Source organism: Haplochromis burtoni, unplaced genomic scaffold (assembly GCF_018398535.1).
Source record: "Haplochromis burtoni strain Fernald_Lab_line unplaced genomic scaffold, NCSU_Asbu1 Contig_398, whole genome shotgun sequence".
Classification (NCBI taxonomy): Eukaryota; Metazoa; Chordata; class Actinopteri; order Cichliformes; family Cichlidae; genus Haplochromis; species Haplochromis burtoni.
This window is the reverse complement of record NW_024582759.1, coordinates 170,031-188,070: the sequence shown is the minus strand read 5'-3', so window position 1 is coordinate 188,070 and position 18,040 is coordinate 170,031. Positions and strand designations below refer to the sequence as shown.

The following is an 18,040-nucleotide window of genomic DNA, read 5'->3' as shown; positions in this document are numbered from 1 at the left end:
ATCATACTGCAAAAGCATCCCAAGAATTTCTCAAGGCAATTAAATCCAAAGAAGTAACAAACGTGAGACTCCAAGGTAAACTTACGCAGACCGACCACACAGCAAGATAAGGGTAGAACACGACACTGACAAACTGAAACACAGGGCTTAAATACATAGAGGGAGCAATCAGGGAATGGACAACAGGAGGGAAACACAGCTGGGGCAAATCAGGCCTAACGAAACAGGGGAAGCAAAACCAGGAAACAGGAAACATAACACAGACTGAACTTAAAGACACAGACTCACAGGCAGGCAGTACAACAGAGGGAACAGAGACGTAAACCATAAGACAGAACTCTAACAAAGAAACCAAAGACTAGAAATGATAAATAATATAATAAACTCAAAACTCTGGGTCAACGACCCAGGCATCCTAACAGCCTGCGAGCTTGAGGGTCCTGCGCAGTATCTTAGCTGTTCCTAGGACTACAGTCTTCTGGACAGAGATCTCAGAGGTTTTTCCTGGGATCCGCTGGAGCTACTTGCCTAGCTTGGGAGTCACTGCACCTAGCGCCCAGATTACCTCTGGGACCACCCACTGTTACCATCATTCTCCACATCTTCTCAAGCTTGTCTCTTAGCCCCTGGTACTTCTCCAACTTTTCTTGTTCCTCCTTCCTGATGTTGCTGTCATTCGATAAAGCCATGTCTATCACAACAGTCATTTTCCTCTGCTTGTCCACCACCACTATGTCCAGTCCATCACCATTTTGTCCGCCTGTATCTGGAAGTCCCACAGGATCTTAGCTCGGTCATTCTCGACCACCCTAGAGGGTGTCTCCCATTAAGACCTCGGGACTTCCGGTCCATATTCGGCACAGATGTATCTGTATAAGGTGCCGGCCACTTGATTATAGCGGTCCATGTTTCCCCTGCCTCCTAGCATCTTGCACCCTGCTGTTATGTGCTGGATTGTCTCAGGGGCATCTTTACACAGTCTGCACCTGGGGTCTTTCCTGGAGTGGTAGACCCCTGTCTCTATGGATCTTGCATTTAAAGCTTGTTTCTATCCTGTCTTTCAGTCCAGCCACTAGTAGGATGGCAGGATTTGTGCATGTCAACAACCTCTTAACCTCTGTCTCTCTTTAACCTCTGTCTCTCTTTCACAGCATGTCTTTATCCTGTCTTCCTTCTCTCACCCCAACCGGTCGCAGCAGATGGCCGCCCCTCCCTGAGCCTGGTTCTGCCGGAGGTTTCTTCCTGTTAAAAGGGAGTTTTTCCTTCCCACTGTTGCCAAAGTGCTTGCTCATAGGGGGTCATATGATTGTTGGGTTTTTCTCTGTATCTATGAAGCACCTTGAGGCGACTTATGTTGTGATTTGGCGCTATATAAATAAAAATGAATTAAATTGAACCTCCTCTATCTGCCAGAGGTACATACCGTGCAGGGGCCTGTCCTTCCATTTTGGCTCCTCTTTCTTGGGTTTTTGCTGCCTGAAGTATTCACCCAGCCAATAGAGCAACTTTTCAATTGTACATTCTAAATTGTCAGTTTATGAAAATGAATGCAGAGACACCCACTGAAAAGCAGCAAATGAAGAACCCTCTCTGGTAATGTCTAAACTTCAGGCACTCACTGAGAGGAAAGGATTTTCATTTAAGTATTGAAAGAATACTTATATTTAAAATTATGATTGTTTGTCAACTTATTTGACCTCTGAGAATGGGGGACTGTAGCTGTGAATACATTATCAGCAGACCTTTAAGAACTTCTATATATGTGAAAAGGTCTTGTGAAAAATGTGAATGTAAATTACAAGTATATTTAAAACCTCTAAACTATCTTTGTTTTTTAAACTTGTTGCAACTTAAGTTAACTATAATGCAGCAAAAAACTATTGGTGTAGTTCATGTAGGGCTGCATTGCCCACACTTACTTAAACAGGTGATAATAATTACTTTAATGAGTGTTCACAGCCTGAATTGTTGTTATGTACATATTCTTTGATGTTAACATAGATGATATGGAAAAAATCATAAATGAACGATCTAAAGTAATAAAGAGCTACCAAATTTTCACGGAAGAATACTTTATTCTTTTTTTTTTTGTCTTTTTAAGTTTAAAGCCTCCAGGAACAGCTTACTATGCGATCACATTTGTAGTTTTTATGTTTTACTATATACGAACTTCCTAAAATACATTTTCCTAAAAACAAAGACTCAAACAACGTTTTAAATGCGATGGTTTTTATTATACATATTGTTTTAATCACCTCGGCAGGGCAAGCACCGCTTCACGTCCGTTTTAAAAGCAACCGGAACGTTTAACTTGTGTTTCTTCCGTGTCCGTTTTCATGCGTACCGTTGGATTTTTTTTGTTTACATAGCAACAGCCTAGATGTACCAGTATGATGTGTGACGATAAGTGTCATTGTTTCATTCTAATCTTATTCAATACACTGCATTTAGCTGGTTAAACATGACGGTCACAGCTTGATAATGAGGTAAAAGCTGCCATATCCGGCTACCGTTTTTTTCTAAGCTGGCGAGACTTCGCTAAGGGTAAGCAGGTCGATCTGTTCTTCGAAAGATGTCTTTTCAGGAGTCACCCCGTCCTTCTGAAGAGGATGAGGCTTTCTACATGCAGTGCAGAGCCGCGTACCTGGCTGTGTTCAGATCTAGTTTGACAAATATCACTTCGAAACAGCACTTATGCCGTGGTAAGCGAAGACAACTCACTGATTGTTAGCTAGCAACAAATAAACCTTTGTAAGCAGTTCATTGTGATTGTGATGTGTAGTAAGTAACAAGTATTTATCGCTGAGTTTCACTATAATGGGCCACTTTTCTCTGTGTTCTATACTTATACTATGAACAGAATGATTGAAAGTAGAAAATGGGAATTTCCCCCAAACTCTGAGACCAGGGTGACCAGATCCCAACAACCTAAATGTGGGGCAAACATTAACAATGACGGGAGGTTTTTCATCGCTAATTTAAAGATAAAAATACAGGATTGGTTTTTGTCATGTAAAGGCCAATTGTGTTTGCAGTTCTCTTAAGTAAAAGTTAAAATTTGCTCTTATAGCCTCATTCGACAGTCTTTATATATACTCTAATATTTTGTTAGGGAAGCATCTATAAGCATCTATAAACTGGCACACTTATTTCTTCTGTCGCGGGGGGTGGGGGGGCTGAAGCCTATCCGAGCTGTCTTAGGGCAAGAGGCAGGGTACTGCATGTCTGTGGACTGTGGGAGGAAGTCTTAGTAACCGGAGAGATCCCATGCAAACAACAGGAGATCATGCAAATGCCACACAGAAAGACCCTGGCCTAATTGAATTCAGGTGCTATCCACTGTGCTACCGTGCTGCCCAGTTTCTAGCAATAATTACCAATTATGACACACATATTCTCTGTGACTTCACACCATATTTCTCCCTCTGTTCAAACTGAAAATTCAACCAAAGTTGTGATTATTTTTTTTTTTATGTTTTTATTTTTGGTGAATTGAAACTTGTAACTCTTTGATGAGTATGGCATTATACTGGCTAACCTTCTGACTATAAAAAAACAACCCTTCCATTCATGTGCATTTGGTAAAATCCAGTATGGAGAAAAGTGCATGTCCTGTAGAACCAGTTAAAATATGGGACAGGAGGTCAGGGAACAGAAATGCTGTGGCATTTCCACTTAAAGAAGGACATTTGCTCATCCTATTTGGAAGGATGGCCAAATTTGAAAATAAACTTCACCTTAAGTGTTGAATTTAATTATAATTTCTATTGAAGTTGAGTCGGCATCAAATTTTTTGAGGTAAAAGGTTGCATATCTCACTGTAAAATACTGTCAGTTCTATTCATCTGAACGATTTCCTTGTCCTGATTACCATCAGGACAATGTGGATACAGGGGGTTTCATTTATTTATTTATTTGTGTAAACATTTGTTTCCTATTCCTCCATTCAGTTCTTCAACAGGCTGGTAGAAATCCATCCAGTGCCACTCTTAATAAATACTGGACTGCTACAACATCTAAACTGAACTTTGATGACTTTTGTGAGATTCTCAAGCATGAGGAGAAAACTGAGGAGAGTGAGCTGATGAGAGTTTTTAAAAAGATGGATGTGAACGGTGACGGCTACATCACACACAGTGAACTGGAGAAGGCCTTAATCACTGTGAGTAGCCTAACACTTTGGATTAGATTTTCATCAAGTGGTTATACTTTAGTTATAAAGTGAATATGGTATGGTATATGGTTATATAAGTTTGTTATAGATGTCATTTTTGAGTTAACTGGCCACTTCATTAGGTACAACTCCCAAAAGGTTGATTCTGTTCATCTGGAATTAGCGTTTTCAGTGGGAGAAATGTTTCGTCACTCATCCAAGTGACTTCTAGAGACTGAACAGAATCAACCTTTTGGGATTTTCTTACCTGGATGGTTGAGGATGCATCAAGACATTAGGTACAACTGTTCAGCTACTCGTTACCTCAAATATCTTACTAGCAAATCACATGGCAAACGAACTGAAGCATATTTTCTTGCTCTTCTAGAGAGGAGAGAAAATGACAAAAGAGGAGGTGAATGCTATCTTCTCACTGGCTGACATCAACAAGGATGGCAAACTGCACTACGCAGAAGTAAGTGTAGACATATGAAATGACTTTTGCTGATTTTTATGTAATTATACTTTATAAACAGCTTATCTTAAAAGCCCTTGTCCCTGTTTCCTGTATCACATATTGTACACACATACTGTACAGTGCAGTCGTGCAGCCTTAAAGAAACATTGAAGTTATCAGGTTTATACTGAATTTTCAGTCTTCCATCATTATTCTTATTGCTTGCTTATACTGGACTTTTGTTATGGATACACTATATCTTAATATGCCATTTACTCAGAACATTAATGAGTAACACAAAATTCTAATTCTTCCTCATATTTGTTCCACATTCGTGTTTATTTAATACGTCTTCTACTCATTCTTAACATTGCCTAACACCAGACTGTAAACATTCATCCCGCTGCTTGTTGCTTCAAAGTATCGCTCATGCATCATCCTCTTACTCTTGCTTTCCTGCTGCTGTCAGTTCTGCAGATTGTTTGCGTCTACAGTAGAGCAGTGTCAAACAGCTGCTTTGGAGAGACTTGAGGCTGATGCCAAGCTGAAGAGACTGAACTTTGGCAGTCAATCATACAGCCCGCCAAAGAGCTCCGTGTCATCAGCATCACCAGCAACTCAGCGGGCGGACTCGGACACGACACCAAAGAAAGGTGCAGGATTCGACCTTCTATCGAGAGCTAAAAGAAAAAAGGGATATCAAAATTTTGGTTTAAAAAAACAACATCAACTATACAACAGTTTTGTTCAAAATCTTCATATATTTGGATGCACACCCATACACACAGATTTCCCATTTGCTCGGTTACTGATCGATTTTTCACTCACTCCATGACAAATCACCTCATTAAGACAGTCCATACATCATAATAGCCACACAATTAAGGTGGCCTGTTTGGAGGGAGGAGACTGTAAAGTGTTTTGATTTGAGTAATCATTTCTGCCATTAAGAGATTGACATTGGCTCTGTCAACTCTGAGGAAAACTCCAGGCGTTCAATCACTTTTGAAATCCTATGTGATTTTTTTTTTTTCTTTTCTTTTTTTTCAAAGTTGGTAATTTCCAACTTGCTAAACTACTATTTCTTACAAACATGAGAAATGTGTGCTTCTCCAGCCACTTTTTTTTTTTTTATTAAGTGGATGTTAAATGCTCACTTTTTCACTTTAGAAGCACTGTGTCGAAAAGAACCGAGGTCCAGGATGAGCGAGCCAAGGACAGGCTCACAGTGGGAAGATAGATGGGGTTGATTTAAGTGGTCAGTCCATGTTCATGTTATTGATTTGGAGGATTCCACCACTTCTCACTGGGGAGATGATGAGGAATTAGAGAGGAGGCCCAGTCCACCACTGCTGCAAAAACAAATGAGCTTCCAGATAGTAGTCGGGATTATCACATTATTGCGCCTCTCCCATGTATTGATTTATACGCGTTACATTTTAACAAGGCTCTGACACAAGATGCTACGTGATCGCACATGTTGAATGGGTTATTCTTCCAGCTCGAAAACAATTTGGACTGCTCATTTGGTCTTAGATTTGTCAGTAGAAACCAGAACTGCCCCAAGATATACATTTTAATCATATCAGACATGGGTAATTTTGACATATTTTTTTTTTCTCTTTACCAAGAACTGCTGAGATTATGATTATCTGTTCATTCTGCTGAAGAAAAAACTACCCCAACATTCAATGTGCGCTCACATGGAAGCTTTTGTTGGGGGGGTTACGTTTTAATGCATCTGTAGACCGCCTAGAATAGTCCCAGCAAAATAGATCTGTGACAAACACCATGACAGTGGGTCTGTTTATTTCTTTGCTACGGTAATTTGCTCATAAGTCCGTCTCATTCCTTCGCATCTCCATTTCCCAGACTTCGAAACAATCAGACCACTCATTAGCAAATTGACATTTTCGAGCTTCAATTAGTCTTCGAGGAAAAAAAAAAAAGTTGCAAGAGAAATAGATTTGAAAAGGAGCCGTTACACCACTTGTGCTTTCAAATGGGTCTGTAATTAATTCAACTGAGCTTGAACTCAAGACCACACTTTGCCAGAAGCCAAATGCAAGGTAGCCATGTTCGCATGAACTTGGAAATAGATTTTGGATAAGAATTAGGGAAGGCACAGGCTGGCCTAATTTATTTGTCAGTAAAAGATGCTGTGTGTGTGTGTGTGTGTGTGTGTGTGTGTGTGTGTGTGTGTGTCCATGAGAATTTTTACGTGTCTGGCCTGTGTGTGTGTTGCAGACAACCGCTCATCCTCCCGGCCTTCTTCAGCTCGCAGCAGACGTTCGTCTCTGTCAAGCTCAATCACGATGACATCCAGCAGCACTAAAGCCAACAAATTCCCAGAGCCTTCAGGTTTACAGGTAACCCCCTTCAGTCGTTTTGACTTCATAGCTACATCTAATGAATAACTTCATTATTGGTTAACCTGTCAGTTTTTCCCAGAGCCTCTCAGTCTATTACACTGGCTTGTACACTTGGAACCAGAGAAGAGTGTACATTTGTGTTTAATTTAACGAAATGAAATAATTAAGTGATAATGAAAGTCATCATCAATCAGTTTGTGCTTTAAATAAGAGTCCATCCATTGATATCACTGTTTTAAAACCACATTTTACCAGCATTTGATTAGAGAAAACTTAATTTAATGAGAAAATGAACAATATCTGTAGATGATTTGGAGTTTATGCATTGCTGTTAAGTTTGAATCACAGACCAAACTGGAAATATTAAGTACGTGCGGCCCTTGTGCGAGGGACCCCATTATAAGAAGCTCTACAGCGTTGCCTAGTGTCATGCAGTATTTTTGATGGGCAAATTTAGCCCAGGGCAGACAGATATACACTGTATTGATCTCACACTCTTTGTTTTCACTCTTTCTGGCTTAACCTCAGCTGGTTTGCTTTACAGCAAAAGGGGCGGTAGGGGGGGGGAGTAAATATATAAATAAAACTAACAACCCCTTGCTCCATCTCTCAGGTGCGAGCGCGGTGTTGAGATTGGAAAGGGCCAGACAACCTCGAGGTAAAAGAATGGTTGTCCAGAGATTACCTCTGAGGGGAAGTTCTGCTCGCCATATTGGCTTTTATATTGCCACAGGCTGATGACTGGGAGGTGGTGGGTGGAGGGTAGGATGTGTTTTTGTAACTGTGTGGATGTGTGTGTGGATGTGTGTGTGTGTGTGGGATGCAAATATGTCTTCATGAATAGAAACCCAGCCAGTAAGGATTATTCTTACTTATTCTGAGTGTTTGTGTTTATGTACAGGTTACAAGTGTAACAAAATGAGAAGGCTGCGGTTTAAATGCTCGTGTGTGTATGTGTGTGTGGTTGTGTTTGTGGCTGGTTCGGTGTCCTGTGACCCTGTGTGAAACAGTAAATCAGACCTGTGGCCGGAGCAGGTGACAGCGCCTGTATTAGTCTGCAGGCTGACCCTCTCTCTATGGGGGCATTAATTCTGATGTCTTTAAGCAGTGGATGGGAGCCTGTGGCATTTCCCCTCATTTAATATTGTCTGGACAAACCTCTGAAGTGTTATGGTTTGATCTTTTATGCCTCTCAGCCCAAGATAAATACTTTGAGAAAATAGCTTTTCTCTAAAGGAGTGACATGCTCCGTCTTTATGGTACTTTCTTTGTTTAACTTGGTGATTTATTTGTCCACTAAAAGGATATATAGCCTATTCCAGACGCGGTTGGCCCTCAATGCCCTCTTACCGTGTGTCCACACCAACTGTGTTTTCATTTAATGTGTCTCCAATGAGTGGAATGAAAACTTCCTCGCGCTGATGTTCCTGTTCAATTTCAAATTATGACCTCATTTCAGTTGTGCTGCCAGAAATAAGAACAACAGGATTTCAAAAGGAGAGAAATATTAGGATTCATAAATTTTGCCAAAGTAGCCTCTTGATAGTTTTGAATGACCGCTGGCCCAAGATTGAAAAGTCTGTATTTATCAAAGTTAAATGGACTCCAATTTGCCATATCAAGTCCTAGAGGAAGATTTAGTTGAGGCTGCGGCAGAAAGGCAGTGGGACTCTGCTGCCCTCCTCTGGATCAGCACGTGTATAACGTGTGTTTTCATGCTGCCGAGCTGACATTAGCTGGGTAATAATGGATATGCCCCCATGAAGATTGGAGTGGTAATTATCTCAATGGCACTTTCTGTTAATCAAGCGAGCTGCTTAACTGTTATGACTGACTGCTTTATTCACTTTGACCCTATCACGAGATCAGTCCTCCTGTTAAACAGGAGCTGCACATTAGTTTTGGTTTCTGCTGAATGAATGTGTTTTGTAGTCAACCAGGAAAACTGTGTCCAGATTGTGTTGAGATCTAAGATGGGGTCACACGTAGTAAAACTTAATAGCATACAAGTAACTAAGGAAAACTGTACACATAGTATTTATGCAACTGTAACAACTGTTATTCCTCACTGTTTCCTCAATATTATATTAATGTCTGAGTCAGAACAGGAATATTTTCCATTTTCTAGGGTTGGAATCACAGTTTTATGAAAGGCTGCTTCTTTTTGGAAGACGACGGGAGTATCAGCGCTCTGCAGTACCAGCTCCACATCCCCCACACGACAACCGTCTACCTAACCATCCAACCACTCGGCCTCAGCCACAGACCTGGTTGGTACTTAAACTGCCGATACAGAGGAAATGTATCTTTTTAGAGAAAATATTGTCTCATTTTGAATTTGATCTCAGAAAGCTGGAGCAGGCATCTGTTTACCGCTGTGTAGCATCACCTCTTCTTTTAACAACAGTCTGTAAACATGCGGGAACTGAGCAGAGCAGCTGCTGGACTTTTAGGAGAGGATGTCGTTCCATCTTCTCTGATTTAGGATTCTAGCTGTGCAACAGTCCTGAGTCTTTTTGTAGAAATATTTTTTTCTTTCATGATGCCCCAAATGTTTTCACTTGGTGAAAAGTCTGGACTGCAGACAGGCCAGTTCCGCACCCGGGTTCTTCTACTGTGAAGCCGTGCTGTTGTAATAGAAGCAGTTTGTGGATTACCATTTTGTTGCTGGAATATGCGATGCTTTCTCTGAAAAAGATGTCAGGATGGGCGCATGCGTTGCTCTAAAATCTGCTTTTCAGCATCGATGGTGTCAGTTTAGCCTGTGTTTGTAGATGGCATAGTGAACTATGTTCGCAGTGATTTCTGAAAGGGTTCCTGATTTCCACACCAGTGCCACTTGAGGGCCTGAAGTTCACAGACATCGAATGCTGATCTTAATCTCTAATTCTCTTAATCTTTTGATGATATTATGAAAGACAGATTATGAGATATTCAAAACCATTTCAACTTTATGTTGAGGAACATTATCCTGAAATTCATCCACTATTTGTAGACGTGAACTTCTGCCCATCTTTTCTTCTGAGAAACTCTAAGATGCTCTTTTATACCCAGTCATATTACTGGCCTGTTGTCAGTTAACATAATTAGTTGTTCCTCCAACTTAGGACCGGTTACTTCTCTAGCCTTTTGTTCCTCTGTCACAACGTTTTTGAGACATGCTGCTGCTGTCAAATTCAAAATGATCTGATATTTTTCTTAAAATGGTCCATTTTGTCACTTTTAACATTTCTACAGTGAATGAAATATAGGTTCATGGGATTTACTAATCATTGCATTCTGTTTTCATTTAGAATTTGCATAGTGTCCCGTCTCTCTTTTCTTTTGAGGTGGGGTTGTGTATATTACTATAAGAAGGGGACAGGGCCATATTTAATCTCTCACTGGAATACCCCAATGGTACTTTGGAGTAATGCAGGGGATAACGACATAATGTCATGTTTTGTAGTTCATCTGAGGTTGTATTTACCTCATTTTTTTAGACCTGCTGGTGAGGTTATTTTTATTATCCCGATATATAAAAACTGAAAGAGGTTGTACTTTATTTTTCAGACGACTTTAACTGGGTGAAGAAACATTTCAAAGGGGGTGTACATTATTGAACAGTGTTTGAGAACCACTGTTTGAGCTGAGTGGTTTTAGATGTTCCCTGTGATGCTGTAACATAAAGTATTGTAGAATAGAAATCACAAAGAAGATTTACTTTCCTTTTGCTGTTTAACAATCTGTTACATCGTGTAGCATCAGGTCAGACTGAATTTCAGCTCAGTGGAAGATCATTTATTAGGAAGGCGCACATCAGTTTATTTGTTTTGGCTCAATCAGTAGACTGACTGGATTAATGTGGGCTGCAAAAAGTCTTCGAGGAATGTAAAATCTCATCGATCCATTTCATTTTGTACAATCAGAAAAAAAACGTTGAAAATCTTGGGTAAGTTGATCTTCTTTGAACCCTCCCTTATTGCTTGTAGGGTAAAAATCTGTGCTGAATTAAATAGTCTGTAGAGCTAAAATGTTAAAGTCCTGTGTAAAATCTTTATGCATTCATGCGGTTTTGCTCTAATTTTCAGACAAGTCCTCAGCATGGATGACAGTGGACACAGCACTTTTTGTCATGTCAGCTGGTGAAACTAAAGAAGACACAAATTTAGTGTGTTTCACTGAGTCAAAAGACAAAGAAGTAAGTTTGGCTGTCTTAACAGGTCCGTATTATTAAATCAGTCCCATTGGGACTTGATTGATATAAAAGCCAGACCCAGATCCACTGATATCATAAAAGCTGGAATCATTTGGGAAGCTGAAATGTGATGATATTGTATGCCAGGATATTTTTGGTGTTGTTTGTTTACTGTGCAACCTCTTTTTTTTCCTATCTCTGTAGAAGTATATTTGGAAAGGGGAACTGAATGCTGGGACATACCACCTGCTTCCCTTCACCAGTGGCTGCAGGTTAAAGAAAAGGAGCAGAAAGAGCCCTTCTGGTAAACCCGTGGAGTTGTTCTACAGGACTGACACAGAAGAACTAGACCTGACCAGGGAGTTCAGGTGAGGCTGCCTCAGTTTTACAGTGTTTGACTGGTGAGAATTTCAGTGTTTACTAATCTATAAAATGTTTATAAAGCTCAGTGGATCTACACTGGGATAAAAGTGTGCCGTGCTTTGCTACCTCTGTTCTTCTCACAGGACCTGAATGAGTGAGGACATCTGAAAAAGTTGAAGTTGGCTGCCTGCAGGTCTGCTGATATTTCTGTGTTGCTCTGTTTCTGCCACAGGGAGGTGCTGTCTGACATTTTTGAGATTATAGACCTTGATGGCAATGGTTTGCTCAGCCTGGAGGAGTACAATTTCTTTGAGCTCAGGACCAGCGGAGAGAAGTGTGACAAGGATGCCTGGGCCGTCTGCAAAGGTAAAAATTATGAAATTAATATGAAATTAATTGGAGGAGAAGGCGCTATTACAGTATTATATTGATATTACGGTGATATTAAAGCTGTCTTCTACCTCCTTGTGGTAACAGAAAACTTTGATATGAGAAAGAACCAGCTGACACGACAGGGATTCATGGAGCTGAACCTGATGGAGGCCACTGAGAAAGATGGAGACCCTGCAGACATGTGGGTCACGCTGGAAGCTATGGGTTACAACCGTATGCTGGAGCTGGTTGAGGTAGGTTTGCATATATGGTTTTAGTCAAAATACATAAACCTACATCCTTGGCATACATGCAATTGCCTGATATCAGGCACACATCATGACTACTTACTACATAAACCCTCCCTCCCGCTCCACCAGGCCTGTCCATTCCAGATAGACGTATACTGTGAAAGCACTCAGCCATCCATCCAGCCCCTCAGCATGGATTCAGGGCCAAAGCTTCTGAACCAGGCGCTCCAGAAGTCCATCACAGCTAGAACAGGGGCCAAAGCACTGAGGGGACATGACAATGTGTTCATCTACACCTACAAAGGGGAGCACAGGATTTCCTCCCTCATTACCAACAAGGTAGAGTACAAAATTTGTGTAGGAGGAATTATAAGAATGTCACAGATAATCCCTTAAATAAAAATGGTGTTCGTTTAGAGCATCAACGTGATTGATACTTGTATTTGCCAAACATCTGCAGTGGATAGCACTATCCAAACCTTACTGTCTTAATACAGTCAACTGCTATAGAGACGCACTATTCATTTGTAATTGTTATGCAGCAGCAGTGTCCATTCTCATAGCAACGAGAGCGACTCTAAAAGAATGATCCAGTGAAGCAAAGCAGCTACTTTATAAGAGTGCACCTGATTATCATGAGAATGTTTAGCTTTATTCTGTGTAATAATCAGTTGCACACTGACTGCTTTTATTGCAGACAAACCAGAGAGTGACTGTGCATGTGAACAACGAGCAGAGCAGGAACTGCTGCAGTAGCAGAGGCATGACAGTGTTTGCTGTAGAAGTGCCAGCCAGGACTAAAATGGTAAGTAGGCATGGTAACAATGCTGCTTTGCTAATATTATAATGAATTTATAATCATTATTATTTTATTAGAAGAAAAAAGACTTTAACATTTAAGTTATTCACTCCATGTAAAAAGCATGATGCAGGATATTGATGATTTCCTGTAGGTGTGCCAACATGTTCTACCCATCAATGAAAAACAGGACTGGATCTACAGCTGTGTGGAGACCATACTACCCGGAATGTAAAGTCCAGCCTGAATGGACAGCTCTTTATATTCTGGCTAAAATGTATTCATCAAGGTTTTAAATGTGGGCACTAAAGAGCGATTTGTTCTATATCCACTGGCATTATATCATGAATGTGAATTATCATAAGTTGTTCTAGCTCTGCTTTAATGATTATGTGTATTTTTTTACTGTGAGAAATGGCTGAGCGCCTAATCATTTCAGCTGTCTGACTTGTTGCCTGGCCTGTAATATTGAATTTGTAGGTAGTCGATGAGTTTTGTGTAACATCTGGTTATAATGGAGACGGTTAACAATTTTCCTGCTGTTTTAAGTTGTTTTCTTTTTCCTTCTGTTGTTTTATTATTATTGTTATTATCTTTATTATTTCTCTTTGTTGAATTTGTCTTTGTTACTTTGTTATTACTGTGATACATGGAATCAAGGATTGAAGATTAAGGGTTTAATTTCTAACATTTAGAAAATCATGTCATTATTATCATGTCACAATAGAGTGTTATGTCATTATTAGGGACAACACTTTCTTATGTTCATTTTTTTTTTTATCACTCTTGTCATGTAACGGTGGATTTTACTTATGTTAATATTGCTGAATGTCATTACCATCTTGTTTCGACAGAACAGATAAGAAAATTAAAGGAAAAGAACAAAAGTCCTTCTGTTCACATAAATGTGTTTGAAAATTAGTAATACTAATTATTTGAAAAAAAATCTCTTACAGCAATATTGAAAATTCCTGTCAAGGATTCATTAAATGTGACATTAGAGAATTATCAGCAAGTTTTCCATAAACACAGAAATGTCATTCTGGCTCCAACATTATCTCCTGGAATTAGAGACACTTGTAAGTACATGTTTAGCTGATTGTGGCCATCACTGAAGTCATTAATTTTGTTACATATTCTTGCAGTTCAAGAATATTTATAAAGAATCAGAATGATTTTAGGCACAGATAACAGTTGTGAAAAGCAGATTTTCAATTCCAATTGTGAAGAAGACAAAAACTGATCCTAGTTCACACTGAACTGCAGCAGTTTAAATGCTGTGGATGTTTGTTGAATGTAACCAAGAATTGTGCCTAAACTTTCATTCAAGCTTTGCAGACTATACAACCGTGCAGCTATTCATCCATACTCTTTACAGGGTATGGAGGGGTTGGGGATTTGGGGGTTGGCAGTGAAATGCATTCCTTTGCATTGCACTCGGGTCTAAGCTTTATTTGCCCTTGGCCTTTCTAGTCGAGTACAGTGTTGACCTATTTATATCTCTCAGGCCATTATTTGACCTTTGACTTTCTCTACTGAAATAGTAGAGCCAGCTCACTAAATGTCACATGACATGTGAGATGCATTTAATGTTTCAGGCCCCTGTCTGCTCTTCTTTTCCCAACATAGGGGTTTGGTGTCATTCAGCTGCTTGCAGTTGGACAGTGGCTTTGCCAAACGACTTCTCCGTTATGTGTGTTTTACAAGAGATTTAGTTTCTTTTTTTGTGTGTTGCTAGTTACAATAATGGAAATCCTTCACTTGCATGCAATCTGTGTGATTTGTGGGTTGCAAACTCTTTAGCAATTGTTTTTGTAACAGTCTGATTAACATCATTAATTCTTTTTCCTCACATACTTTTGTTCATCCCTTGATACACTTTAAGAAAAATTTCTTGTGAAGAACAGATCCCTGTTCTTTAAAACCAGGAACCCACTCACACATTGATATTTACTGCTAATCCCAGAAGTTCATATATATTTCTTGTAATACTGGTTTGTTTTTCTCAATGAAATTAATTGGGTTCAAATTTGTGTTCTAATGTTATAGTCTGAAACTTTTTTTTTCCCTGCAAATGTTAATATGCATATTATAAATGTATATCGTAGTGTACAAAAGTGTTACCGCTCTTTTTTTATATATATAGCATTAGTCAATGCTGTTCATGTCCGTTAACACGGACGTGAACAGTTTACGTATAAGAAGGTACCTAACTCAAGAGATGACCCAGTGTTGTGTTTGCACATAATAGACAACACAGCAAAAAACTAGCAGCTTGTTGGAAAAATCCAATTTGTTCCATTTTTGTTTTGTTGAGTCTATGAAAAATCCCAATAATAAAACAGTTTGACAGGCTTTAAATAGTATGTATGCACCAACAATATAATTCTGAAATAGCTAATTGTTGAAAACTTGGAATATCTCAGCATGGTGTGCAATGTCCTTAAAGGAAATTGGGCAAGTGGAGGACAAAAGAAGATATGTCAGTCCTGAAAAAACAGACTACAGCAGATGAACAGTATCTGAAAGTCATATTTTTAAGAAACGGGGGGAAAAATCCAGACACAGCACCAGAGAAATGATTAACCTTCAGTTGATCCATCTACTGTTCACTGAAGCCTCATCAGAATTGGTCTCAGTAACCAATGGAAATGGGGAGAAAAGGCTGAGGTATGCCCAATTACACAAGAAAAGGACTGAAAATCAGTGGCAACAGGTATGACTGAGCAATTAATCCAAGTCTGAGATTTGTAGTTCAAATCATCATCAGTATTTACAGAAAAGATCAGGAGAGAGGTGCAACAGTGAGCCCACAGCCATATACAAAACATATGGAGCCTCTGTTTTTGTAGTCTGATCCCAAACACAGTTCAGTGAAAGCATACCTAGATAGAAGAAGACAAAATGGAATACTATCAGTCATTGATTGGCCTCCACATAGACTGGACCTCAACATTATTGTAGCAGTGCTGTATTTATGTTTACGTTTGCACATGTTTCTATAAATTGTTGCACCTATTTTCCATTTCTCAGCACAATATGAAGAATTTGCACAGTACTTCTGTACTTAAGGACAACCTTCTGTTTTGACAGATCTGATGGTAAACTTTGTTCTACTTATGTTGATCAAACACTGTGAAGCAAAAGGCAAACAGCAATGGGTCGAAACTGGCTATGTCGCAAGCGTCACCCTGCAAATAATCATACATCTTTTTCTATGAGTATTGCAGGTGTAACTTCGTTCCCACACAATAGAAACTGCTTGTTTCATACAGTGGATGAACTGTAGGGAAGATTTGTATTCTCACTCAGTGTTTAAATTTGACCACTTTAAACCACTGAAAATGATCACTTTACGAATAAAGAGTCTACCGTAATTCTGTATTCAATAATGTTATAAAAATGTATGTATAACACTATTTCGATCTTTTAAAAAATGCAAATATTATTGTTTTTGGTGTTAGTGGCTAATACATCTCAGACACTTAGGGGATGGATGAGATTTCAATAAATCAGACCATTGATCAAAAAGCTGGGTATTTGACTTTTAAAAATATAGTGCAAATAAAACAACACAAATAACATATTTTTGTATTATTTAATATCCAACATGAGCTCCTGAGTTGTGATTAGAGCGTTTCATCAGTAACTTTATCTTAATGTTGGTGGGGGGCGTATCCCTACGGTTTCTAGAATTTTGCTTTCAGCCCTGTGGACATTTTCCCACATATTGCAGTTATAAAAATTCATTTTTAAGCAATATCCAAGAATGGCTGAAAAGCTGTATGAATTTTGACTTTTCTACCTTTCTGTTTGCGCTGTTGTTGAGACTGAAGAACTCTTCCTTGATCCCTCCTTTCTCTTTAAACCGGGAGGGCGGGTGTTTGAAGGGGGGAGTTGCCCGGTGTGTACGTGTGGCTGCTCCGACACTGCAGTCGCCTGCTTGTCGGACCGGACTGCGGATTACACGGGGGTGAGCATTGGTGCTCGCTGGGGGTCAAAAATGGTGAAAATTACGACAGTGAAGACCAAGCCGTACACGGACCAGAAGCCCGGGACTAGCGGTCTGAGGAAGAGGGTGACGGTGTTTCAGCAGAACCAGCACTATGCGGAAAACTTCATCCAGAGCATTATCTCTGTCATCGAGCCTGCCGAGCGCCAGACTGCCACTCTGGTGGTGGGAGGGGATGGCAGGTTTTTCATGAAAGACGCTATTCAGCTGATCGTCCAGATTTCAGCTGCCAACGGGGTCAGTAGCAGAACGACATGTTGTTCACCTTTGCTGTCCTTGCTGTATGTGTGTGTGTAGCTCACTGCGTCTGTTCCTATAGAATAGCTTGTAAGCTAGCAGGCTCACATCAAGCTAGCTGTCAAGTATATCAGATGCATTCCTAAATAACTAGTCTGTTGATTAGTTTGACATTATTTGGTTAGTTTAAAAATTAAAAGTTTGCTACATAGAAAGCTAGAGTAACTTAAGTAGCTTAATGCTAACCGAGAGAACGACCAAATGCTCAAAATATTTACTGTCAGGTCATGTATTATTAACTTGTTAGCATAAATATACGTATTTAAACATGGGTTACGTTCTGCATATTAAAATGTTGCGAGAGGTGCTGTTCAGTTCTATATTAAATGGGTTCATGTAAAGTTATGCAATGCTTTAAAGTCAATGACTACAGTTGGGGTGGCTAATCAGCTGCTCTTACAAGCTCTCTTAACACTTAGACCCCCACGGATAGTCATTTGGCCATTTTCTACCTATAAAACCCGAGAGCAGCCAAATGGCTGGTAGGCTTTTAGCTTCAGCCAAGTGGAAGCTAAATTGTCTAGTCATTCATATGTAAATTGGGTCGTTGAGTCGTTATCTGGGAATTCTGGAGGGAGGGGAGTGTGATTGAGGGCCATCTAAGTTTGCCATCTTAGGGAGAAATGACACATGGGTATATGTCCTTTGTTGCTAAGATTTATTGATAAAAACAGTACAAAAAACCAACCAAGGAAGGAAAGACGGGTGGACTTCCTGGTGGCGCTTGCAACAGAGTTGGCTCGCTCTCATGTAGCTGGGAAGAAGGCAAGAAAAGAACAGTTGCTTC

General features: G+C 39.8%; 2 protein-coding genes across 3 annotated transcripts in view; both read left to right on the top strand.

Annotated features, from left to right (window-relative positions):
* The first annotated feature begins 2,331 nt into the window (after window positions 1-2,331).
* On the top strand, window positions 2,332-16,490 carry efcab7 (EF-hand calcium binding domain 7). The gene is made up of 13 exons (XM_005944255.3): window positions 2,332-2,702; window positions 3,951-4,162; window positions 4,542-4,628; window positions 5,080-5,263; window positions 6,858-6,979; window positions 9,111-9,252; window positions 11,053-11,162; window positions 11,364-11,527; window positions 11,755-11,888; window positions 12,000-12,148; window positions 12,275-12,484; window positions 12,843-12,950; window positions 13,099-16,490. The coding sequence occupies exons 1-13, from the start codon at window positions 2,573-2,575 to the stop codon at window positions 13,177-13,179; spliced, it is 1,833 nt and encodes a 610-aa protein (XP_005944317.1). The 5' UTR covers window positions 2,332-2,572; the 3' UTR covers window positions 13,180-16,490.
* Window positions 16,491-16,837: 347 nt separating this feature from the next.
* The window catches only part of pgm1 (phosphoglucomutase 1), a 10,002-nt gene continuing 8,799 nt past the window's right edge, over window positions 16,838-18,040 (top strand). The window contains exon 1 of one of the 2 annotated variants that reach the window (XM_005944254.3): window positions 16,838-17,193. In XM_005944254.3, coding sequence (XP_005944316.1) covers window positions 16,948-17,193 — 246 coding nt within the window. In that variant the 5' untranslated portion in view covers window positions 16,838-16,947. The remainder of the gene's footprint in view (window positions 17,194-18,040) is intronic. The other variant, XM_005944253.3, reaches the window with a different exon arrangement.